This window comes from Archocentrus centrarchus, chromosome 12 (genome assembly GCF_007364275.1).
Source record: "Archocentrus centrarchus isolate MPI-CPG fArcCen1 chromosome 12, fArcCen1, whole genome shotgun sequence".
Taxonomy (NCBI): Eukaryota; Metazoa; Chordata; class Actinopteri; order Cichliformes; family Cichlidae; genus Archocentrus; species Archocentrus centrarchus.
This window is the reverse complement of record NC_044357.1, coordinates 16085104-16111766: the sequence shown is the minus strand read 5'-3', so window position 1 is coordinate 16111766 and position 26663 is coordinate 16085104. Positions and strand designations below refer to the sequence as shown.

The 26663-nt window shown below is 38.1% G+C and overlaps 1 protein-coding gene across 2 annotated transcripts in view; it reads right to left on the bottom strand.

The window, feature by feature from the left end:
- Positions 1–13146: 13146 nt before the first annotated feature.
- The window catches only part of trabd2a (TraB domain containing 2A), a 53809-nt gene continuing 40292 nt past the window's right edge, over positions 13147–26663 (bottom strand). Inside the window, exons 5-7 of one of the 2 annotated variants that reach the window (XM_030742794.1) lie at positions 18018–18108; positions 16973–17233; positions 13147–14567 (exon numbers count right to left, since the gene is read on the bottom strand). In XM_030742794.1, coding sequence (XP_030598654.1) covers positions 14360–14567; positions 16973–17233; positions 18018–18108 — 560 coding nt within the window. In that variant the 3' untranslated portion in view covers positions 13147–14359. Of the gene's footprint in view, positions 14568–16972; positions 17234–18017; positions 18109–20418; positions 20477–26663 lie in introns of those variants that run through there. The other variant, XR_004020696.1, reaches the window with a different exon arrangement.

The window sequence follows — 26663 nt, the reverse complement described above, 5'->3', positions numbered from 1 at the left end:
CAAAGCACAGAGGTCCACTGGGTGGGTCATAGTGGATCTGTGAAGCAGAGACTTACCTTAGCCTGCCTGACAAGCTGACTTGCTGCTAGCTGCTCTCCTTAGCCTGAAATGGAGCATCAGATAAATACCAAGTTAGTCATCTGCTAATAAATACCAGGTCTGCCAGGCGAGTGCTCATTCCTCCATGAGGCTGTAAATGTCAAAGGACTCTTTCCCTGCTGTATGGCACACATGGCCAAAAAAGGCAAAGAAAAAACTGTCTCTCTGTCATATGCCAACAACAGAGGAACTCGGTTCCCAAAATGTACTCAAAACAAACCTACACGCTGCTTTTCTTTTTTGTGGATTGTGTAGTAAAGACTCAGAGAGCATAAAACCAAGAGCTGGGAAGCTGTAAAATTAATTCAAACTTTTGTTTTTCTGTTTTCCATCTGCTTTTGGAAAACAGTGGTTGATTTAAAATACATAAGGTGTGACAAAATCTAAAAGGTAGAAGACTTATCTGCCTCGATCCTCATCTTTCTAGACATGCAAACAGAACTAGGCTTAATATCTCAGACAGAGATCATGAAATCAAATGAGGCTTAGGATAAAGTTCGATAAGAATCTAGAGGGATGCAAACACACAAACAACAGCCGTTACAATGTCAGTTTGTACATAAATCCAATCTTTGCTGCAAGGTTTGCAGAAAAGAGTAGTGTTCTGTATCAAACTGCCATCTAGTGTTCAAACACTAACAATATGGTTGTAAGCTTCCAAAACTGGTCCCCCTTCGCCCGCTTGGTAAAAATCAAATTGCCCTATCTTTCATGTTATTGATCACTGCAGGCTTCTACAGCCTTCTGTAGTCTTCATCAGCTCCGCACAGAGGTAGTCTTACCTTTTCCAGGAGCATCTTATGTATCAGCACTGACATGCACTTTCACATCTCCAGTCTTCCTCCTCCCTCTTCAGCACTGTCAGGGTTGTGATCGGTGATGCCTCCAAGAGTCGATGAGGTTCATCTACTCCAGCTTTGCCCTGTCAGTGTCAGTTATCTCAGCCTCACTCGTGAATACCAGAGGAGCCTTGAGCTCGTGCGTAAAGCTCAATCATCTGCCTCACCGTGCAAGCAAGATCAGCTCTAATAAAAGATCAATCCTGCCATGCTGTTAAGCCTATGTGGATATGCAGCAAATGATTAAGCTATTAAAAATGATTCCTGTTGATTGATTGGATCATCCTTGACTCGTTTTTTTTTTTTTTTCTTCTTCTTCTTCTTGCTATAAGCTGTCCAACAAGAGCTGAATATTTCATGGTTAGTACAGACTTGGTTTTTAAATTAGATTTTTCAGGTCTGGCTAAAAGTACAGAGGTTTTTTTCTCCATCCACTTATTATTACCCCCAAGCGATTTTAACTCTAAAGACAGCCAGACTGTCAAGGTAAGAGCAAGAGGCATGATTAGACCTTCATCTGCACATCTGCACAGGTTAAATTCTCCCTAAATTCAGTACCATAACACCCCCCCCCCCCCCCCCCCCGATTAATAAGACTTTCTAGATGGAACCTTTATATTTATAGGTGTTTTGTGGGGACTGGGTGCTATTTCAGAGTTTCATTTCACAGAGCTTTCAGCTACTTTTTCACCGCCTCTGACTGGAAATTGATCTTGGTAGAGTGAGGAGCTGGTCCTAGGTGATTTATATTCAATAATGTTATCTCCAGTTCCTCAGAAAGAACCTAAGGTGAGAAGACAGGGAACTTGGAAAGACTTCACACTAACACTTGGAAGACTGAAAAAAAAATGGTTAGGAATTTCAGAGGGGCTCATAGCACTGACATCCGTCCTTCAAAAAACTAAAAAGGTAATGGATTCAGCCCAAAGTAAAGGGCTGGAAAGTCTTGAGAGATGTTAGACTGCAGAACTTTTTGAGACTAGACCCTTGTCTGACAGGTAGTGCTTTCTGCCATGCTGTGCACCCTGCTCTGCAATCAAAGTCACAAATCAAGCAGTTTACTGGAATGACAATTTAAAGAACATTGCTGTGTTCAGTTGAATGACAGGGTGAATCTAAGCATGTTTGTGTAATGTTTAACAATCAAATCATGATCTCCTTAATAGCATGTAGCATGCTTAATGATTATACTTCTAAAGTGTTAGAAGGATGGACCTTTTTTGTTCTTTCTATATTCTTTGAAACAGTAGTGAGAGGATGGAGATTAAGATTATTTCTCGCTCAGAAAAACAGATGATTGTCTGTAATAAATGCTTTCATACACCTTTACTCAGATGTTTATCATGTAATTTTCTGTAACCCCAGTGTTGGCAGATGTCTGATGGTTGACTTCAGGTGAGTCTCACTGAGCATCTAGAATGAGTTTGGATTAAGGGTCATACTGTCAAGAAGCTCATTAGACCTGAGTGTTGATGACGAAGTCGAGGATAAGGTGATCCAGATGGTGTTGGAAAGCGAAAGGGGGAAAGAGAATAGAGCAACAGGAATAACCCAAACACCGAATCATGCATGAAGAAATGAGAAAACTGAACCTGTCAGAAAACCTGAAGTGTTGCGCTGATTCGTGCAAAATCAGTTTGTGTTTTTCTTTGATGTTCATTCAATTTTAGCACCAGTTCTGCATTATTTAATGCAGGTTTTCCAAATTCATCTCATGCAATTCTTTCTCAAGAAAAATATTAAACATGATGAGTTGTGAGAAATTCATGGTCACCTGCTGCTTCACCTATATCTTTTATAACAGCGTTTTTGGACTTCCTAGCCTACAGATCATTGCTGTTGTTAAAACCTTTAATTATAGGAGTTGCAATTTTCCTTTGAACCATACGCCAAAAATATATAAGTTTGCATCTCTTTGTTCTTGCTAAAGTCAACAAAATATTAACTGCAGGGTTTTTAGATTTTAGTTTGTTTTTTAAAAAAACCAGTGGCTTTCTGTGTTCTGTTTTGTGAGCTTTGAGCATAAGAAAGTTACTCTGCAGGAATCCTTAAAGGTCATCACTGGAAGTGTTAAGTCCCATTGCACACACATGTAGGAGTAGGAGCAGCATTAATCTTATCAGCTGAGACAATATTTAGATGAGCGAGGCCTTAATCTTTGCACTTGCTTCTGCGCTGCAGGGTTGTAAATAACTGCAGGATTAATGAAGTGTTTCACATGCAGGAGCTTACATTTACTTTCCAATAAACCTGTGCCATGGACAACATCCCTCCCTTTATCTAATAATGGCATTTTAATAGGTACTCATTTCAAACCAGCACTGCACCATTAACACAAGGGATGGTGGCAGGTGCGGGGGATGGGAGAGGGTTTTTCTGTGCCAGTTTAGTAATGACAGGAGGGGGGAAATTACAAAATGAGAGCACCCACAGGAGACTGACATAAAGCCATTTTAAAACGGTTAAGAAAAATGTTCACAGGAGCCAAACCATCAGACATGTATTCAAAGTGCAGAATACCTAGCATGACAAGAAATAAAATTCAGTTAAATACGAGCTCTGAAAGTCAAATAAAAATATTTTAGTTTCTAATTGAACATGTTCATTTTCTGCACACTTAAATGATAAATTAATAACTTCTCTTTACACGTGGAGAGCAGTGTGTTCATATGAATCCATCTGTGAGCATAAACAATAATTTTTATCTTGGAGTTAAGTTCAGTGAAATCCACTGAATGACCCAAAAAAAGACACTGATGATGATATTAGGAAAAGCGCACAAGTAATTTACACTCATGAAAACAGTGTGGTTTGGTTTTGGTGAACACAGGATCTCTTTGGTCCCTTTGTTAAAACAATTTTACCAGCCCAAGGTTAAAACACTTTCCTTAAGATCTGTACTTAATTTTCCCCCAAAGAGCCATACTGAGAAATATGTAATGAAAAATGTCTCTAATGCCCTCTTCAAAGAAAATATGAAAAATTCATGATTCTTGTGGAGAAATCCACAGAAATGAACCCAAATATGTAAAAGAAATTACTTTGTAATTCAAGTGGTTTTATTTCTCTAGAGGTATTTCACACGGAGTCGGTTTGAAGTGCTTCGTGTTATTAAGATAAAAAAAAGCGTGAATTTAATCTAAAACTCACCTGAATTCTCTCCGCTATTCAAAACTTCCCTACCACAAAGAGAGTCATAACTAATTCTTGAACATATTTTAAAAATAAATTTCGGTTTGTAAATGTAGATTTCCTTAAGCATAAGCTGATGTTGATATTTATGAACATTGTCCAAAGGTGTCCTTTCTAAAGGAAGACACTTCCAGCTGGAAGGGTGGTAACGGAGGTGGTAAATAAGCTCAACCCCAGAGCCAAACAGGGTAATTTTCAAGGTTTAGAAATACTGCTCTGAAAGATTCTGAGTGATGTAGAGGAAAAGCAAGGTAAGTCATAAGGTATGGAGTAAGAGTTAAAGGACATCAATAAGTTCAGAAACATTTCACTCCTCTGGAGGCAAGGTTTCAGTCTGAGATTATCCTCTAGGTTCAACTACAGGGTGACATAACCACCGTGTAGTTGAAATGTGAGAAATGGATGCACCATTTTAAGAATCCTTTTCGCAACCAGCATGCTGGTGAAATTAGCTGAGGCTCAGTGGAAAGGGGTCCTCAGCAAGTCTGGCATCTGACAGCTGCCTATTAAGGCCTTTACCTGGCATTTGTCTCGAGGTTGGTATGAAAGATTTCAAAAGTTCCCCTTTGCATTATCAGTGTATGTATATCACACACAATTGTCACCTTTTCCAGCTGAGAAACTGGCTCAGCCAGTTCCAATAAAAATAGCTGAGACTCCCCCGGAGCCTCACCATATACACACAGAACTTTATATATGAATCTGAATGAAGACTATAAGTTTACCTATAATAGGGAAGTGTTGCAATACTGACAGTCCCACAACTCAAAAGTCTCTCAGGCACTTGTTCAGATCTTGAAAGGATGAAAGTGGAAGGCAGTAAAGGTCCTGGCTGTCAGTGAGTCGTGACTAAGGCACAAGGTGCTGATGGTTGACTGGAAAAGTTATGCTGGGAAATAGCACGAGGCATCACTATTGAAAAGTGAAGGCAGAGAATGAGATTTCGCCAATCCGGGATGAGATGGAACCATCAGTCAAAGAGAAGTGAGTCAGCAGGATGGTTGGAATGTGGCAGCAGGGAGCCTGAACAAAAGAAGAGCAAGGGGTGGACTGCAAAGAAAAGAAAAATACTCATCATACTCTTCTAACGATCCCTGTGCCAATTTATTTCATGAGCTTTACTTTGAAGTACTTTAAGTGTCTCTACAGATTATTATAGTTATGTAAATGAACTGGTATTTATATAGCACTTTTCTACTCTCACAGACCACTCCAAGAGCTTTAAAATACAAGTCACTCTGTGAATGTACAGCCACATGTTCATATAGTGTTTTATACTCTACTTTAAGCTCTTTATCTACCTCACATCTGTGCCCAATTTGGAATCAACACTTAACCTAACATGAATGAGTTACTGCAGGAGGAAGCCAGAGTATCTGGGAGAGAATCTACCCAGGCCCAGTGAGAACATGAAAATGGAAAAGCCTACCATGAAATAGTTTATCCAAAAATAGGCAGTGTTAGGTTTTTTTTTGGAGCCAGACTAAGTTCAACTCAGCTTGTGATGTTTATCTTGTTATAATGCCATTTGAGTTTTGTCTGTACAAAAAACATGGAGTACGCATATGGAAATGGAAATTGAGCATTTGCTCAAATGATGCAGACTCGATGCTAGATCAGTCACACTTATGGGCACTGACATAAAATGTCCCTGCTCTAAAGTGACACATAGCCATCCAAGTGCAGGAAATAATAAGCAATTACACATTTGTCTGTTTGGGTAGGTGCTATGTAAGTAGGTAAGTACTCTCAAATCTCATTGTACATTCTGTATAATGACAATAAAGGTATTCTGTTTTATTCTACTCTAAATGTGACTATTCTTTTTCCTGTATTGTTTAAAGGGGGGAGGGGGGGGGGGGGGGGGGGGGGGGGGGGGGGGGGTAAATACCACACTGTCCAGTGACAAGTTTATTTTTTACAGTATGAACTGATGTTTTAGATATTGCTGGAGTTCAGCAGGGCTGCTTATCCCCTTGAAAAGCAGGCACAGTGGGATGAAAGCCAAAACTAATCTTTTAGATGTTCCTCTCTGTTTTAAGAGCTGTGAATAACCTCTGGTTATTGACCTCTTTTTATGTTAGTGCATTTATTTGTAACTTGCTTTGGTTTTGCAGGGTCTTATTCTTATTAAATGCACACTTATATATTTATTGCATATACAGTACCAGTTAAAAGTTTGAAGTGTCCAAACGCCAATTAACTGAAACGCAGTACTTCAATTCATAGACAGAGGGCAGCATTGCACACAAATTTACTGCAGTCATTGCCGCAAAAATGGATATCCACCAGCCCAGACCTTAAATTCTTTGACATAATTATGAATAATAATAATATTTTATAATATTTTTAATAATATCAAAATCAGGGTCAAAAGAATCTCTCTCTCAAACAAACACACACACACACACACAGACACAAATCCCCGAAGACCTTGTGGACTAAAGGCAAAACGACTGTACTGAAAAGACTTGCACTCTCATATGGCACTGCTTTATAGATCTCTATTCTCTACTGTAAATTACTGTGTGGGCCCAGGAACACTTCTACACAGTTTGTTACATCTTCAGATGCAGGTTGAAACGCTAACATGCAAACCTTTTAAACAATGCACAATTTAAAAGCTCTCACCCATGCTAGTTTTTGTGGTGCATATGCACATGGCATAAATGAATGCTTCACAACATATAGAGGTTTACATATGCTGACATATATGCAATATGAAGAAGAAAAATGCATCTGGGAAACTACTTTACATACAGTATCTACAATTGTGGTGTCACTTGTGAGTGTGTGTGCTCGGGTTTTGTGAGTAATAGTGTCTGCAAATGTGTGTGTGTCATGACTCCAGGTTACAGCTCCCAGTGTGGGCTTCCTTCTATCCGCAACACTCGTCAGAAAAATTGCTCCTGTGAATGGGATCCATTGACCCAAGCTGCAGCTGACTGACATCCTGTGGTGTAGTGCCAGCACAAAAATGTTAGATTTGTTTATATGCTGACAATCACAGTCTGACCAACCCTGAGAGGCACTGAGAGACATAAACAATGTCTCTGCACTAAAAATCCCAACTGAGCTGGAAAAAAAATTTATTTTAGGTGTCTTGGAATGGCACGGCTGTGCTGATGACTTCTAATGACCAGTTTCTTATACTGAAAGGTAAGAAAAAAATTTAAAGGAAAATGATCAAAGTAGAACATTATTCGTTTTTAAGGATGGAAAAAGAAGGGTTAGAAGAATATTTGCAGTATTTTTTTACATAAAGATAAATGTTAATAATGCTTACTTTTGTCGTTAATTAAAACACACATTGAAAGATAATTTAAAATTGGCATTTAGTTCCTCTTTAAATACCTCCCACCCCACCGAGGATTCATCTTAGAGAATAAATAAACACAATAAACACAATAAATCATAACACACCAATGATATCCGTGCTTGAGAACCCAAAAAAACTAGGCTGTTACTCAACAATCTGTTAACCAGTCACACTGAGAATAGAATAACACATGCTAATATTTCATAAATACTGCAGGTGATGGGGTAAATTCTGAAATTACTTATGCCACCCAGAGGAAACAGACATTATGAAAACTATGTCACATTGCTTTAGTGAACAATGTTGAAATGTTCCCTATGACAGTTCCCTTATACTCTTTATTTTCTGTAAAATTAAGGATATTAATAGGATAAAAATCCAGCAACACTTGCAGTATAAAGAGCAATGTGTTTGACAAACACATTTTGCCTTTATTGGAGTCATCCTCTTCTTCACTGAGGTATAAATTAAAATTTTGAGAAATGCTCTTTTTACCGTTTCATTCTAGTCATGTTTGCAGCATTGGGACAGCAGGACAACATGTTAATTTGTCAGCAAGAATTGCCCTTTCAATTGTTTTTTTGGTCATATAATCATTTATTAGTCTTATTCTATGGTTATAGTGCAGTGGAAACTGTTATGATCACCTTTTAGAAGAAAGGACTGAAATGAAAAGTGCAGGTTTCAGGATATGCATTATCCATTCTCCTCACAAAAAACTTGAACGCACAGATTAGAATATGTTTTATTCACTGGGGTATTTCTGGGCAATTCTACTTAGATGAAACAGACATTATGAAAACTTGCAGTCCATCTCTAACTAATCCTTTGGGGACCCCAGCAAAAATGAAACAAAGGTCACACATAACTGCATTGCACAAAAGCAGGTTTTGTTCTTCTGTGAACATTGATGAATTACACTGGGACTGGCAAATAAAAGAAAAATGAAGAAAGGTAAATCAGGAGCAGAGAAAATATACACAATTTACTATTTTACTGATAGTCAATCCAAGAAATGACTGTTCTCCAATATAGTGTATTTACAGTATGAGTTCCCACTGGTCAAAGCTCAAACCAATACTCATAACGTGTAACCGCAGAGAGATTTACTATGTAAATATATACTGAGGACTCAGTCAACGGAGCACTTATAACCATGGGTCTCAGTTAAAACAGTGCAGTGATAATAGCCAAAGACAGATCTACCTAACATAGGCTCAACTGTGCAAGAGCTACATCACATAAGCAATAACATACCATGCTTGTTTTAACAATAGGAAAGTGATTTGACCTTGTGTCAGAAATGTACAAATAGACGAGCTGAGATAAAAGCATTAGTATAAATAAAAATGTGAACATTTCCAATGAATCTGAATTCAATCATTTTTCAGTGCAAAAAAAAAAAAATGCAGAAAAAAAAGGCTAGAGCTCCTTTTCACAAGGGATCAAATATTTATTCGGGTAAATAACAGGCAACCCCAATTTTTTTTTTTTTTTTTTGAGAATGTTGAGTCAAAAAAAAATTCCTAAAAATTATGGCTGGTTTTACCTTCAGGTTTCTGCTTTCCACAAACAGATGGCTGCATCGCCATCTGCTTTCAATTCTTTTGGTTTTGTCCAATCTGGAAAGTGCACCTCCAGTTCAGTGTAGCGTGTATTTTTTAAGACATGCTTTTTGATTTGATTGCGTTTTCCCAAATCAGTGTCTGACGAGAGGATACTGCATCGCACAGTGATGAATAAGGTTATAATTGGAGCAAAAATTCCCACAAGCATGCTTAGAATTGTATGCTAAAAAAAAGATCTGAATGAACAAATTCCTCATATTCACATAACAAGTAATGCTTTGCATGTGTGTGTCTTTGTGATTTTATGTGGCTTTTATACGCCAAATATTGCATGCATATCTATTGCACTGTAATTACTGGTGGTTCAGGTGACTCCAGTTGAAATACTATTGTAATTCACGTGTGTCATGGTTCAAGGTATTGAACTCTTGAGGCTGAGTTTAGAATTTGGTTCAGCTTTTATCAAATAGCCTTTGTAAGCTTGCGTTAAGTGTTGGTTAAAAGCCTGGAAGTGAGAAGGGCACTGAAAAAATGTGGAAGCTGAAAGAAAAAAAAGTGCTTGAATTGAAATCAAAGTAATTACCGGTTGATGTGTGTGTATAAGTGGGTCCTCATCTTGGTTTTAAGTCTTGAAATGATTTTTGCCTTGACACGAGTTCACTCATATGCTACACAGTTTGACTTATGTAACTCACACCATTCTTTATGGAGTGTTTTTAATAGTAAATGAGCGGTAACATCTGTCAGCAAAAGCACTCAACGGGAGGCAATTAGCGGAGTGACCTGCACCTTTTGTTTGTTTCTTTTATGGAATGACTGAGTGACTTACAAGGTCTGCTGTTTTTTTAAGTTTTGTGTTACATGGAGCTGAAGACAAATGTTGTTTGGAGTCACATGCTGTTTTCCATATGATGTAAGGTTAATTTTTTTTTTTCTGAGCTGTTGCAGTGGTTGCAGTTATGACCGTCAGTCTGCTTTTTCTCTCTACATTTCTCCTAACACGCATCACACCATGAAAGGTACCAGTGTTCAGTCGCACAGGCACACATAAGGTCAGTGGCAAGAGTCTAGGGTTCATTATTTACATGTGAACAAAAAAAAAAAAAAAAGATTAATCAGTGAAAAGTCAGAGGTAGGTCTAAATTGTTTGTAGAATAAGAATTAAAATGTCCTTAGTGCTAAATATTAAGTGTGATAGTCCCTGCATTCTGTTTTCTTGGCCTTTTGACCCATTTGGACAAACAAAGCAGATAATGGTGATTACCTGAACAATGCCACATGGAGCAGTAACTATTTCAGTCATGTAGTCAACAGAAGTGCAAACGGAAGTAATATTCTCCTCTGGAATTGCGCAGCACTCTCCGATATGGCCTCTGAAATTTTTGACCACTTCTCCATGTTAAATTCCTTTAGTTGCAAGATGTGGCCTATTTCAAACCCTGCCACAGCATTTCAGTGGGATTCAAATCTGAGCTGTGACTAAACTACAACATAACTTTATTCTCATTCTAATCCAAATGAGATTCGTCTTTTCCTTTTGCATTTGTTGATGCAATTCAGACACAAATGACTGAGTGCAAGTTGCCACCTGAGACAGCGAAGCCACACTATGTATTGTGTAAAAGTTGCTGACTTTCCTCTCTTTTGTCTCCCAAAAATGTTACTGTTGCCAAACAGCTCTTTGATTTGACTGAGCAAAAGGTCTCAAAAGGTCAAGCTAAAAGTATACATGAACACATAAGATGGAAATGGAATGAAAACAGTCAGATTTATTAAACAAGTGTAGAAATACTTCCACGCATTGTGTAGAATGAGGCTGCTGAGCAGGTTGACTTCTGACAGCAATGTGCAGCCATCCTGCAGTATTTGTATGCTCCTGGTGATCTGATTGATCTGCAGAGTTAACAGATACACACTGGGATATCATCTGAAAATAAAACTTTGGTGAATATGATTTATCTATTCAAATTTTTTATAATGTGGTTTATATATTCATCTAACAAACAAAAGATCCTTGGTTTGATCCTGAGAGGAGACACAAATCCCTTTGGGAAGGGCATCTGGCATTAAGAAGACATGTGGAGCTGCCTGCTCTGGGGACCTCCTTTAAATCAGGGAGCAGCTGAAATTAGCTCTTTATGCGGTACTCATAATGAAGATAAACAGTGTCATAATTTCAGGAGCGCTGTCACTGGCCTTGTTTCCAAACTGCAAATTTACATAATAGCATTTCATTATAGCATCATCATCACACTGTTACCTCACAGCAAGAAGGTCCTGGATATGAATCCACCAGCTGTCTGGGGCCTTTCTGTGTGGAGTCTGCGTGTTCCCCCCCATGCTTTTGTGGGTTCACTCCAGGTACTTTGGCTTCCTGAACTGGGTAAGTGAAAGAAAATGGATGGATACGTGTAAGTTAAATGTTTTTATGTATAAATGGGGAGGTGCTGTGTTTAGCACTGTTGCCTGCAGCAAGAAGATCCTGGGTTAGAGTTCACCATCTAGCAGGGGCCCTTGTGTATGCAGTTTTCATGTTCTCCCCATAACTGCATGGGTTCTCTCCAGGTCCTCCAGCTTCCTCCCACATTCCACAGGTGCAGTTAGTGAGGTTAGGTTAATTGGTCATTCTAAATTGCCCATAAGTGTGAATGTGAGTGCAAATGGGTGTCTGTCTCTCTGTGTTAGCCCTGCACCAGACTGGCAACCTGGTGTACCCTCCCTCTAAGACAGATGGGATGCGCCTCAGCTCCCATGACCCTGAATTGGATAAGTGGAAGAAAATGGATGGATGGAAATTTCCATAATTTATGTGTATAGATGGTTTTGATGTGCCAGGTAAGAAGGCAAAGTGTGTGACAGCCACCACATTGTCTCCAGAGTGTCTATGCACCTGACAGCAGCCACTGCTCGTGCAAATTTTACACAGAAATCATATGAAAACTAACTTATGCACAGTCTTATAAAATTTTTTTGAAAACAACTGACACCTGCACCAGTCACTTAATGTCATCATCCTATGGTTCTGCTACTGTAAGTGCCACAATTTGTTCTGACCTCTCCTCTGCACTCTGAGTACGGAGAATGTGATGAGAAAGGTCAAAATACTAAGTGGAATTTGAGATTTGATTTGGTTTATATACATGGGTTTCTCACACTGCTGAATTTATGGAGGTAAAATAATGTTTTCTGGTATTTAATTTCTGCATTCTGGCTTCAGTTCACTACTCCCACATCTGCATCTACCCAATCTGTATTTTACCCAATATAAATCTTATGGAATAACTACCCTAATATTGCTCATGCACATCAGCACATCGAGCACATAGCCACTCCTAAATCAAAGCACAAACTAACAAGTCAGTCAGCATTTCCTGTTGATGTAACAAATCAATTATCTCTCATTTCCTCTACATCTAAAGGACCCGTTTGCTCCGGTTTCCTGTTTGTGTCTTGCAGGAAAGATATTTGCCAGCAGAGCAGCTGTCTTGTTTGTGGCAGACCACATGCACACATCAAACAACTTCTAATAGCAGCCTTATCACATTAACATCACATAAACATGCCATGAACCCGTCAGGAGGGCAGCATGTGTACGTGTGGGTGCCCACTCTTTTGTTCAGATTATGCTGCCATACCTTAAAGCTGCTGTAACCTAAACCTGGTAAATGTTAGCTAACAGCTGCTTATTTACACCTCCAGTAGGCATAGGGCACGCAGCATTAACATTCATTTGGACTAATTTTTGTGTCTACCTGATAAATTATTCATTCAGCTTTGGTGAAAAACTCATTAGAAACAGATATGCACAATTTAGCTGCTAAACGGTCTACTATGTTCACTGGCTTTTTCAGTAACTAAATAGAAGAGGCTTACATGAGCTTTTTCATTGAAAACAGCTGCCTGTTGTAACTTAGGGTTATGCAAATGATAACAGGACCGAAGAGTAAACCTGGTGGTCATGAAAACACAATTTTTTGCTAAAGGTATAATATTTTGGTCTGCTAATAATTGCAGAGGGTTTGTCATGATAAGCAACACACAAATTAATTTGATTTCTTTTTAATATGAGTATTTACTGATTTGCTTTGCAGCAAGGAATGAGCATTAAAGTCCAGTGTTAATCCAGATAAATATTTTATTGTTGTTATCTCATGCTATAAATGAAATGTGAAGGTTCTAAAGCACTATGTGGTCTGTCGGTGTAGACAGCTTGATGCATTAATAACTGAATTATTGTTTGCATGATATGCATTTGAAATTATGCTGAAAGAACACTTGGCACTGTGGTGAGACAAAATATAGAAAAACAAAAGCCATAAGGAATGTTTCATATGGCTAACAACAAAACTACAGTAATTAAATAAATAAAAGAAAATACTATGAATGCTATGTAAAACCCACCCACGCACAAAAATCCAACATAAATTCTTTCAGCAAACATATACATCAAAGCAGGTGATAACACTAAAAAAGTACAATACAATCATCTGTCCCTTTCAAAAATGGAATTTCAGTGAGACACATGACATGGGCTATGGTGGTTAGTTCCTGATTTTCTTTCAAAAATATACTGCATATCTATTTATATTTTTTTCATATAAACAACAATGCTTTTGATAATCTTAATTTTTTTTTATCATTCTAAAATACATCTATAAAATTAGAAAGGAATATGTACAATTTTCCCCCTGCAGTAAGTTTTTATGCAATCAAATCAGATTCTTCTAAAATGGAAGAATAAATTAAAGTCTGAGCACTTATGTTTGCCAGCCCAAGGGGTTTAAGAACAGATAGACTTTGTTTGTCCCAGGCCCACACGCACATACTTGTACACAGATACACAAAGGACATGTGGTTCCAGTTGCTGCTGGGGAAAATATTTGAACTGAAAGGTCACTTCAGCGAGATCTTAAATTTTCAGAGCGACTAATAAGTGTCTACTGTAACTGTCTTCTTTTTCAAGGAGCTGACGAGCTGTGTAATTTGTGCTAATACTACCTCAACCTTGAACTTTTTTTTTTACCTACTGTGTTCTCTGTGCTCACTCTCTGTGTAAAATAACACAAACCTTTACGCTTCAAGTTACATGAACTCACATGCTCATCAGGGCCTGAATTTGTAAAGAGATAAGCTCTACTGACATCATTTACTATTCACTTCAAACATAACAAACTTTATCTGGCCAAACATCCATGGAGTGAACAGCTAGAGCAGATTTTAAATCTTTTCTTAGCGCTTTTTGCAGCCGCCTCCAGTTCTGAAATGTATCAGACCAAACTTTGCATCAGTACCTGAAACCGCCATGTGTATGAGCTTTATTTAGAGTCCCGATAAATATTTTACTAGAGCACCACTGTCCATGTCTGTGAGATCACTATAGGTAGTGTGAAGAGGAAGATCAGTAAAAATAATGAAACAGATGAGGACGTCGGTGCTGCTGAAGATGTACGATGATAGTTGTACTGGCTGTGGATTCTGTCAGGTGGCTGCACCGTGATGTAACCATTGATGATGCGAACCATTGGGGGAGGCGGGGACTGCACTACAGAGCTGTAGAGAGATGGAAAAGAGAAGAAAGGTTAAAAATGAGCTGAAATAGTGAATATTTATAACATTTCTCAATTAAATGATGGGTCCTAAATGATGAACACAAAATCTTCTGCCGTGTTGAAACAATTTTGATAGCTGGGATAGGTTCAATCATATAAGCTGCAAGTATTACACTACATTGTAATTTTACTACAAGCAAAGTTTCCTAGTTTGCAATTTAAAAACACTTCCTATGTTCAGGAGTTACTAAAGTCTGGATAGGGTTTTATTAATTCCAGACCTTTTCTTAATCTTTTTCTAAAGCAAGAAAAATTTTGTTGTGTTTCTGCACTGCACAATTCTTTGTACCGAAGGGGAAATCATGGCATGATCTGCAGGAAAACAGGCCTCCCTTCACATCCACACATTGTCGACAATTGCCAGAGAAAATATGCAGACTGCAAGTCAACAATGGAAATATTAAGGATGATGAAAGCCAAAAAGGAAAAGTTCTCTTACAGAACTCCTGGGCATGCAAATTACTGATCATCACACAACTATAAACCAACTGCCAATCCACCTGAAAGCTATTATGTCCTTTATCACTCTTCCTTCGCTCCCCAAATTACATTTTCCTCTGCTCTAATGACTGAGGTGTTTGTGAGGTTTTGACTGCATTGAGGTGCTCAAAACCACAGAGGCAAAATAGTATTTCCATTTTAATGAACAAAAATATATAAAACACTTCTAACATAATTTCACGTTGTCCCAAATTGACATTACCCATCCTCATCCCAACCTGCCTGGCATGCATGCAGACAAATGTGAAGTATGCGAAACTGTAAGTACCGTACAGAGTATCCTTTGAGCGCAACTGTGCAAGAGTCAAAGATATACGATATCAGTGTGTGCAAGTATGTGTAACCTACACACTTTCAGCACCGATGCTTCAGTACAATTCTATACTTCTACGCCTACTATTACTGTTGCCTAGTAATTGCAGTTGCTACTTTTACAGTACTGTCAACTATATTGTAATGTACAGTAGGGAAAATAAGTATTTGATACACTGCCAAAGTTTTCCCACAACAAAGAATAGAGAGGTCTGTAATTTTTATCGTAGGTACACTTCAACTGACAGAATCACATTGTATGATTTTCTCCCACGAGGTGAGATCTTGCATGGAGCCCCAGACTGAGAAAGCTTGATAGTTATGTTGTGTTTCTTCCATTTTCTAATGATTGTGCCAACAGTTGCTGCCTTCCCACCAAGCTTCTTGCCTATTGTCCTGTAGCCCATCTCAGCCTTGTGCAGGTGTACGGTTTTGTCCCTGGTGTCCTTAGACAGCTCTTTGGTCTTAGGCATTTTGGAGAAGTTGGAGTGCGATTGATTGAGTGTGTGGACAGGTGTGTTTTATACAGGTAACGAGTTCAAACAGGTGCAACTAATGCAGGTAATTAGGTTGGTAGGTGATCAAATACTTATTTTATGCAATAAAATGCAAATTGATTATTTAAAAATCATACAAGGTGATTTTCTGAATTTTTTTTATTTTATTCTGTCTCTCACAGTTGAAGTGTACCTACGATAAAAATTACAGACCTCTCCATTCTTTGTAGGTGGGAAAACTTGCATTAAATACTTATTTTCTCCACTGTACATAAATCTGGATTGCATATACTGTAAGCACACTTTTTAAGATGTCTGTCCTTCTGTACAGTAAACTACCTTATAACAATTTTTTTTTATAGAGAGAGAGAGATTTGTGTCAAGGTCGCTTTGATAAAAGTCCCTAAAAGTACCCACAGGCGTGACTGAATATGGTAGGGCTACTTTTATGTGATCGGAACTACAGCTTTTGCACGCTGGGGTGGCCTCAAACTCTGAAATGGATGTGTGGAAAGTCACAGTCACCGCTTCCCATACTATGACAAATAACAGTGCTTTCCCAATGCAAGAAAGTGAGATGTTTCGATATGGCAGTCCACACCTTGTACAGAAGGTTCCTTTTTGTCTGTGATGTTATCATTTTGTCCTGTGAGTTCCTGCCTAGAGCCATTGTGAGACCAAATCCTGACACATAATTCCTAGGTTGCTCTTTTCATAACCAAGACACTTATAGTAGTTTGGAACTAGTCAGGACTCATACGCCACTGCAGGGCACATGTGTATATGTGCTGAAGTTTGTGCAAACTGCACTAAGTGTATGGTGATGTGATATGGTGCCTGTTTGCGCCTGCAGCACTGCACCAGAATTTTCCCTCACATCCTCTCTGGCTTTACTCTCTGAGTTTTTACTATTATACTCTTTTATTTCACCTCTGGCCTTTGAGCTCAAGTCACTGATAACACACATGTAGAGAAAAAAGACCTTCACCCACACCCCCCCCCCCCCCCCCCCCACACACCCCCCATTTTATCTTACCTCTCCTCTATACGAACCCAGAGGTCATTAAAATGCCTGTGCCGCTGTTTCTTCTGCTTATTCCTCCTCTTTTTCTTCAGCATTTTTCTCTCTGATTTTTCCAGAACCTCCAGGCTATCTGGTGGCAGAAGTATGTGGGGTAACAGATCCTCCTCTTGACCCTCCTCTTTGGGAGAAAGCTCATGTAAGAAAGGCTCCAGTTGAGGTGACTCATCGTAATGCTCCTCCTGCTCTGGTGAGACAGGTCCAGATGATGACCTCCTAGAAGATGGCAATTTAGTGAGTATTCGATCATAATAACAAGTTAATGCCAGAGAAATCATTAATTAAAGTTTATCAACCTGGAACAAGCAGGAGAAATATACTTTCAGACTGAGAGGAGAGGAGAGGAGAGGACGTATGGCTGGGACGTATGACAGGAAAACCCAAACTCTTCTTTTTGATGAAACACAATCACCATGAATAAACCTGCACTGGTGAGAGTTTAAATGCACTTTTGTCTGAACAGCTGTGATGACAAATATATTAATAATGACAAGTTTAATAATAAACTATAAGATATGGATATAACCCAGGCTGTGAGTTTGCTCATGACAGCATTATGGTAAAATATGAACAGGTAAGGTGCGGGTTGATCTCAGGCTCATAATGCCGTATCAAACACAGGGGCTGTGTGTGAGAACGTAGGATTATCTATTCATTCACTCAGACACAGGAACAAGAACACAGATTTAAACTGAGATAACCACCCTTACTGTGCCAAGGTAGACTGCACTACATGCTTCACAGCAGGAGGTGAGAACCCTACTTAAGTTGGCCTTTTCAACACCACTTCATTGGTGGCCAGTGGGGAATTTGTGACACTTATCGCCCAGAACAATCTGAGCTGAAACAGGAGAAGACTTGCAAAGACCCCACAGTGGGAGAGACATTACTGAAAACATGACATACTATGAGAAACTGCATCAGAAATCTGTGGTTGTCTTAAGGTCCAGTCCACTAAATGCGTGCCAACGTGATGATGATTAGACTAATGGAAACTCACCTGTTTATGGGCTGCCCAGCAGGGGTGTGCTCCACCTCATATCCCTGACGACGAAGCACATCAATAACTGTATTGTTCCCCAGAAAGTGACCTGCAACAAATAGAAAATGACAAATGTGCTGTTTTGAAAGGAAACGATGAGCTATTTCAAGCTTAAAATAAGCCAAACTTTCTATAGATTGTCAGGACAGCAGAAATGTAAGCAACAACTCTATTATGCCTCCTAAAGAAGTAAGTTCACTGCTGCTTTTCTCTGCATCTCCTTTCGAGTTGCCACTGCCGCTCCTCTTCTCTTTCCTCTTTGCATATCTTTACATCCTTTATTTTGATCTTTCCTCCTCCATTTTTAACTAATAACCCACCACCACCACCAATATTATATCTCCTTTCCTTCCCTTTCCATTTTCATCTCTCTGCTCTACTCCTCCCTTATCTCTAACTTCCCCTCTTGTCCGTTTTCCCTCTCTTTCTCGTTGTGACCCTCTCAGTTAGGTGAAGTAGGGGCATTGAGGCTTCAGGTTGCCATGTCAAGAGGTCTCCATTCTTCCTCTCACTCTGACAAAAGGGAGCAGGGGTCCATTGTTTGGGCCTGCTCAGCCGTGGCACCACAGAGCTGTGTAAACAATGAGCCCCAGCACTTTAATCTGGCCTAGAGCCATCGATAGAGAGAGGTTAGCCTAGATGCACTAAGGGTGTCATGATGCTGCCCAGAGACTTGGACTGAATGTTGGTTAAAACAATGTCACAATATGTTGCAGCCATAGAAAAAGGTCTGAGGAGGGACTACTACAATGTTTCATATGATCTGCTACAGTAAAAGTTTAACTTAAAAAACAAACTGTGTATGAGAGTGAATTTTGTGTGCTTAGGGCACATTTCCCTAATTTAGGTTTGCTAAATACTGTAAAAGCTCCTGTGAGAGAATAACCACAGCTGCCACAAAAAAAGACATTAAGACATTTTATACTTGTGCCGTAATCATTAGCATGGTCAGCTAAATATCCTGAAGCCCTTAAACTCACAATGAGAGCTGAACCAGAACGAAACCGAGACAGAGACCCGGTTTTCCAGCTTGCCCACATTTAGAAACAACTCAGCATGATTTATGCAAGTTTACGTGAGGGGATTAAGGTGGGATAAATGGAGCTGCTGAGCACAATGTAGAGCCATAGAGAGGTGGGCGGACTTCAGAACTTCAAAGGAACACAATTCACACACATACGTATGCACACGCAAGCACTAAGGAGGTAAGCCATCAATTCTGTCATGTCCCCAAAGGCCAGACTGAGCAGGGAGAGTGAGTGTGCGTTTGATGAGTTGGGAGACAAGTGGGGTTAATTTATTCTTGAGTTTAAAAACGTTTTAATCCTGTGGCACAACATAAAATTGCCACAAAATTTAAAGAAAATATTAATTAAAAAGTAATTAATGTGCTTTAAATAATGGAAATTTTTTTATGACCGCGTATTATCATACCACTATGCAACTACTACTTTGAAGTGAATTTTAGGATATCAGTGTGATAAAAAACATTCATAAAAGGTGAGACTTTAAACTTTCACACACTTGTTTCAGAGGGACATTTTTATTTTATGCATTTTTTTTTTTTTTTTTTGGATGTCATGCCACAAACCCTTCACACAAAGACCATTTTATGAGCAGCAGTCTCACTCATGTTCCATTTTGTATGAAATATGCTCTTGTTTCTTACAAAATGGGAAACTTGCACTCTACCAGTGTGCCTAAATTATGGAATTACAAACAAAAACAAAATGTAGACATCGCTGATTAAAGATGATTGATGCCCCAGGAAAAAGTTAAAAAGCGGGGAAAGCAAATTATGTTTTAGAAGGTCTGGATTATGATGAAATATGGCCAGTGTATGCTGTAGCATTTGGCACTTGACATGAACCTTATGGCTTAAAACTTATGCTGCCACGTGACAGACAGACAGACAGACAGACAGAAAGAAAGAAAGAAAGAAGAAAGAAGAAAGAAAGAAGAAAGAAAGAAAGAAAGAAAGAAAGAAAGAAAGAAAGAAAGAAAGAAAGAAAGAAAGAAAGAAAGAAAGAAAGAAAGAAAGAAAGAAAGAAAGCTGGGGTTCCTTTGTGCATTGATGCTGGGGTAGTTGAAGTTAGATAATACTGTAGAAAGTAAAAATAGGGACTATTTCTTTTGTAGAAAGTAGTTTCATTTGTGTTATGGAACTACTTTCATGTTCAAGATTTTTTGAAAATTAAGAAACAAATAGACACTAAAATTCTTAATTTGTTTAATTTGATTTTAGCACATTCTGTACTTTTTGATGACAAGAGGAAGCAAAATTTCCATCAAAAGGTACAGAATTGGACTTTTGCTTTATTCTCTGTAATTTATATGCGTAAATAATTGATAAAATTACCAGTTCTCTGCATAATGTACCCCGCGCTGGCCCTGTGACTGCTGGGATTGGCTCCTGCCTGAATTGGATAAATGGTTAAGAAAATGAATGGGTGAACTGACAGAAAAAAGGAAGGTAGTGTTCTGCTGGTATAAGTGTGAGATAATATCTCAAAGTAGATTTTAACCAAATGGTGCTTAGGTATCTTTGTACCATAGCTATAAAAGCTGCATTTTTTAAGAATCTGCTCTCTCACCTTGTTTCTAATTTCCAATTAGCTAGGTTTACAGTTTTCTAATTTAAAGCGTTGTTGGGTAATAAGCAAATTGTAGTTCTATATATGTATAAGCTCCCATTCAAAACAGACCTGCAGGCTGCAGCCCAAGTTCCAACCCAACCCACAGTTTTAAGAGCAGACTTCTAGAATAACATGTGTGACATCTGACATATATTTCCACTGATTATTCATTTAGATCAATTTCATACATTTTAAATGTATGAAATCGGCCAAAACTATGCACCCCACTACACAATATATTGCCTGTATGTTTTTTTTTTTTTTTTGTACCACTGAGAGAGCGGAGATGGTAGAGATAAAGACCTGGGACCTGAAAGCTTTTATTCACTGCTTACTTCCTCCATGGAGCTACGTACATACATGAATGGACTACTGAGTTTCAGGAGCACGCATCAGCTTTTACTATAGTTAAAAAACGTAGTTTCACAGTGTTTTTTGTTTTGTTTTGTTTTTTTGTACAAATTTCTATAAGACACAGCTTCTATAAGATAAATATATAATACAAAACATATAGTATAAAACAAAAACACTGCTTATTAAACTTAACTTTCAAAGTGCATCAAACCTATCTTGTAACACTGTGCCTTAAAGATGTTTACGGACTAGTCATTTGCTTCCCCAAATACATTTTGGAAAGATTTTTGGTGCAAAGATTGATACACCTGTAGTGCAAAGACATAACAAGGAAATAGTGCTGTGTGATTTGAAATTGTGATATGGAAAGCCTAGGGAGCAGTTTCACAAGCTGGTCTTTACTAAGATCCTAACTTCTAGGTAGGTTAATGACCAGGTTTTTGTATTGGACTTTAACCATACTTAGGCACAGTGATTCTTTCTTTCTTTTATTATGATATTAAGATCTTTTTACTTTTCTCTTTGACAGTATACAGTCTTGTGAAAAAGGTTTTCACAGGACTCTGTGTTGTCCTGTGAAAAACCAAGTAAACCCTTACTATTGCATGTGATTAATTGCATCAGCAAGTGTAACCATCTCTATAAAAGCAAAAGTTTTTCCCCAGGGTCAGACAATGCTCAGCGAAACTGTTCAAAATCTAAGAGCTGCATCTCCAATTCTACAGGCCTCAGTTAGCATGACAAACATTAAAGTTTGTGGGTGTGATAATTTGTGATTGTTTTGAAGCCACAGGGTCTAGAGTCTAAAATCAACTAAAACTTGGTCAAAATTGGGTGATGAACAGGACAACCAAATCTACAAGAGACTGGCTGAAAAAGAAAAGAATCAAAGTGATGCAATGACCCAATCAAATTCCAGACCTCAACCTGATTGAAATGCTGTGGCTGGACCTTAAGCGAGCTGTACACAAACAAATGCCCACAAACCTCAATGAACTGAAGCAACACTGTAACGAAGAGTGGGCCAAATGTCCTCCACAAGGATCTTACAGACTGATAAAGTCACACAGAAAACCATTACTTCAGTTTATTGCTGCTAAAGATAGCTACACGCTATTGAATCATGGGGCATGCTTAGTTTCTCACAGGTCTTCATAGAGTCCTGTGAAAACTTTCTTTTTTACATGACTGTAAGTATTAAATGTGAAACGGAAGTTGGGAGCTATGGAACTGGTAATAAAAAAGTTTTAAATAAAACAAACAAACAAACAAACAAAACAAGATTTCTCTGTAACCCTTTGCTCACTCCACACATATATTCAGTCAGAGGAAAACCAGATGAGAAACACAGCATTATGAATACTGTATGTCCTAAAAAAAAGAGATGCAGTATTCACAATCAGTGGGTCAAATTATTAGAACATATGGTAAGCTTTAAATAGTGTTCCTTTTCCATACACATCAATATTTACATTACAACTTGTAACTAGGACTCAAGCAGCAGTTCTCATAACATTACAGCATGTTGGATAAACAAACTCTATATGTATAGGCAGCACTGAGGACATTCTGCCCTACATAGCCTTTTCTTACTGTTTATGTTCACATCTTCCTTGCTAGTCAGCTGGCCCCAACAGCCCATAATCATGACCACCGAGCACTGAATGAAGCCTTTTACTGAAGATGATGACAATAAGATATCCGATGTGCACAGCGTTTGGTTTGCTTGTTTCGGGAAGACACCCTTATTGCCCAAGACACAGAGCCACAATCCTTTGGCTTGAATGCACACGAAATCTAGTCATTTTTCAGTCTTTCTATTCTCGTGCAGATATTTGACACTACAGTGGTTTCCTGAACATCATCTGTGCATAAATTACAGCACACAGAAACAAATATATATACATACACATATATATATATATATATATATATATATATATACATACACACATATATATATATATATATATATATATATATATATATATATATATATATATATATATATATATATATATATATATATATATATATATATATATATATATATATATATATATATAAAGTGATTAAGCTATTAAAAGAGCAAAATGAATTTTATGATCTGACATCTCTAGAACATCGGAAATACTAACTTGCCAAAGAGTTTACTGGAAAATCACAGTTTTGGCTCCCCAAGCCACTCAAAGTTGAGTAAAGCCTCAGTGCCTTCAACTGTCAAGGAGACTTAGTCTTCCATGGAAGCAACAGTCATGTCAAAGGCAAATAACAGGAAAATGACTGGTTATCCACTCACACAGAAATCACACGGCCATCCTGGTGTTTTTCAAACAATGCCAGCTCAGTATTAACACACATATCAAGTTTCTGGAAATATAGGCTCTGCTTACATTGCACTTTTTTCAGCTCTGGTTAAGTCATAGATTTGCATGTCTGTGATGGACAATCAATCCCTCCTTGTATTAAACTGAAACCTCATCTATTATCGGTCACATGCAATTTGGTTGAAAAGAACAGGACACAGTTGGAAGTAATATCAAACCACAGACATTATGATTAAACGTTGTCAAGCTAGTTAAGAGTAATTACATGAAGTGCTTTGTAATATGGTCTATCAATCTTCAATTTATGATTCTATAATAATTTGTGGATGCAAAAACATTTCATAGCATACAGCTGAAAATACTGGATTTTTTTGTGAATGGTTTGTTTCACTGATTTCAAAACAGCCTTCATGCATTTTTTCTTTCTCCTCTGTGGAAACCAGACATTTAGTGTACAGCCTGCAAGGAAATATGTGAAGTTTAACATAAATGTACTGATGATTATTTTCAAGGAACTAAAATTTGCCCAGAAAGTATATATATTGGCAACAAAGCTCGCACTTAAATTAGACGTATTTACAGTGGCAATGCTAACATTCTGATGTTTAGCAGGTATGATGTTTATCATACCTGCTAAACATCATACCTGCTAAACATCAGAATGTTAGCAGGTATGATGTTTATCATAGTTTCCAGCTTTCTAGTGGCACAAGAGGAAAAGTAAGGTATCAAAAAAGTCAGAGGTTTTCATCTCAATGGGGCCACAGGAATTTTATGATAGTACTGAGATTTTTTAACCTGACAAACTTACCAAGAGGAATGCATGGTCAACACTAGAGCTACACTAGTAACTGTGCTACTGAAGGTGACAGATGAAAATACAGGAAAGAAGTACTGAGTGTTTGATATAAACATGTCTATACCAAAATGTGATTACTGCACAGCAGCTGTTAATGTTGTTATATGTATGTGAAATTTTGATAATCTTACTATCACACAAAATCTCCTCGTACATGACTGGGAACCAAAATTAGCACATAGGTAATTTTAGGTCCCTGAAGGGTCTTATCTATATCAGACAATATGATGTCATCACATTGCCCAGCAGCCACCAACAAATAACCACTTTGTAGTATTTATGCAGCTGTACCACAATACTTTTAATGATGCATATATTATGATGCCATCATGTTGTCTAGCAACCATCTATGACCAGGCTAAAATGACCACTTTGTGTTGTAGGGGCATAAATGATTTTTATAGCATCAAATTATAGCCACAAAAATTTTATTAAGTATGATTATGATATCATGTTATTATGACATCATCATGATCGAGGGTATCATATTGATATATGATGATACCCTCTCTAGCAACCACCGAACAATGGGCATGTACTACTTTATGTAACGCAGCCAACCTGTGGTGTTGAAACTCTTAATGTTACATTATTCATACTCTTGCAGGCACCAGGATTCTTTACCATTGGATGGCGCATGGAAAAAATGTTTTGAATGTGAATGTCTTTGCCTGGAATCAATTTTGCATGATGCTATTTGCATTTTTTTTTTTCTTGTCATTTTGATCCAAACCCCCTGCAGGATAAGGGTACTCTTATTATAATAGCATAGGAGAGAAAGTCAGCAGCCAAAACCATGATAGTTTTGGTTAAATGGGTGTGTATACAAGCCAACAAATTTAGTCACCACCCCCCAGAAAGTCTCACACTGTTACTGGAGCACACCAACTTTCTAAATGTAGAGGATATTAAATCTGATTTGTCTCTTACAAGCCCTTCTGTGTACACTGTATCTAAAAAAAAAGAAATAAAACATTTTGAAATCATAACTTAACAGAAGGTTTCTTTTTTTAATGAGTTGTATGGGATTTTCCATTCAAACTCCTCCAGGATCTCGTTTTAAAAGTAAGATGCCAGTGATAAAAGAAAGCTGTGCTAAACGATGGTTGTGATACGGCTGTGAGAAGTTGACAGACAAGCAAGACTGATCATACGGAACGGAAAGCCACACACGTATACTATTGTTGAATAGTTAAGCCAAAGAATGCTAACATCTCCACCAAAACCAAAACATTTCTCCTTGTACTTCTCACAGGCATGTTACAGTATGACACACAGTTCACTAATAGGTTTAATTCAGCACGATGAAACAATTTACAATAAAATTGATACTGATCATAACTGTGCAAACAGACAGCTGTTGAAGTAGAGACGACAGAGAAAAAATGAGACACACAGAAGGGAAAACAACAGGCTAGACATAAATGCAGAAAGAAAACAAGACAATTCAAGACATAATCAGAGACAAAAGAGCAGAAGGAGCTTTAATTCTTCTCACAAAAAAGAAAATGCTTCCAAAGAAATACAGGAATGTCAAGTCTTCAGATGCCAGACAGCGATAGCTAGGGACAAGAGCGTGCTGTAAGGCCTTCAGTTTTTTAACTAAAACACATTGAGACTTTGTAGACAGCGGTGCCCATGCAAAGTTGACTTACTACCCAAAAAAGATGAGTGGGGACAAGGCTGTCTAAAGTGCTGTCAGCTTGACATACTGGTTTTCCAACAATTTTAATAACCAAATATCTTTAGCTCAAGCTAAACTAGGGACATGGAGTATAGGAAACACAAATTTGGGAAGAGAGTAAAGCTACATGTGAACTCCTCATTTATATAATTCTGGACATAGGCTACAGTACTTTCATGTGTTGCAGAGGAAATTGATTTTATTGCTTCACTGCTGTCCCAGACACATGCTTCGGAATAATGTTCTCTTAAAAAGCATCTGAGTGAGATTTATTGTTGCTGGTATTTGGGTTAATGTGACAGAACTTACATGGAGGTGCTTTGTTTAGTGTAAATTTGCTGACTTTATATGCACTTGTGAAAATTAAGAAGATGGATCATTAAATGTGTTTGTCTTATTTGCTTTGTCTTGCGTTGGGGTTTTTTTTTTTTAAACATGAGCTATGGCTATAATTACTGTGACAACCGCTCAAGGGTCTGCAAGAGGTTTTTAAGATTATGCAGAGCAACTGCAGCTTTAAATTTATGCTGAGCCTAAATGAAAAACAGGGCACATAAGAGGTCTGTGGTGTGAGGTTGTTTTTTAAATAAACCCTCACTTGAAAATTTGTGGTGGCACACAGCACTTTGGAGCCGTGTTAGGGATTACATCTGTCAGGCTGCAGCAGTCTACACGCTTCTCTCAGCACAGTCCTCATTTTTGCTCCTTCTGCTGAGACATTAGGGGACTTGAATACACACCAGC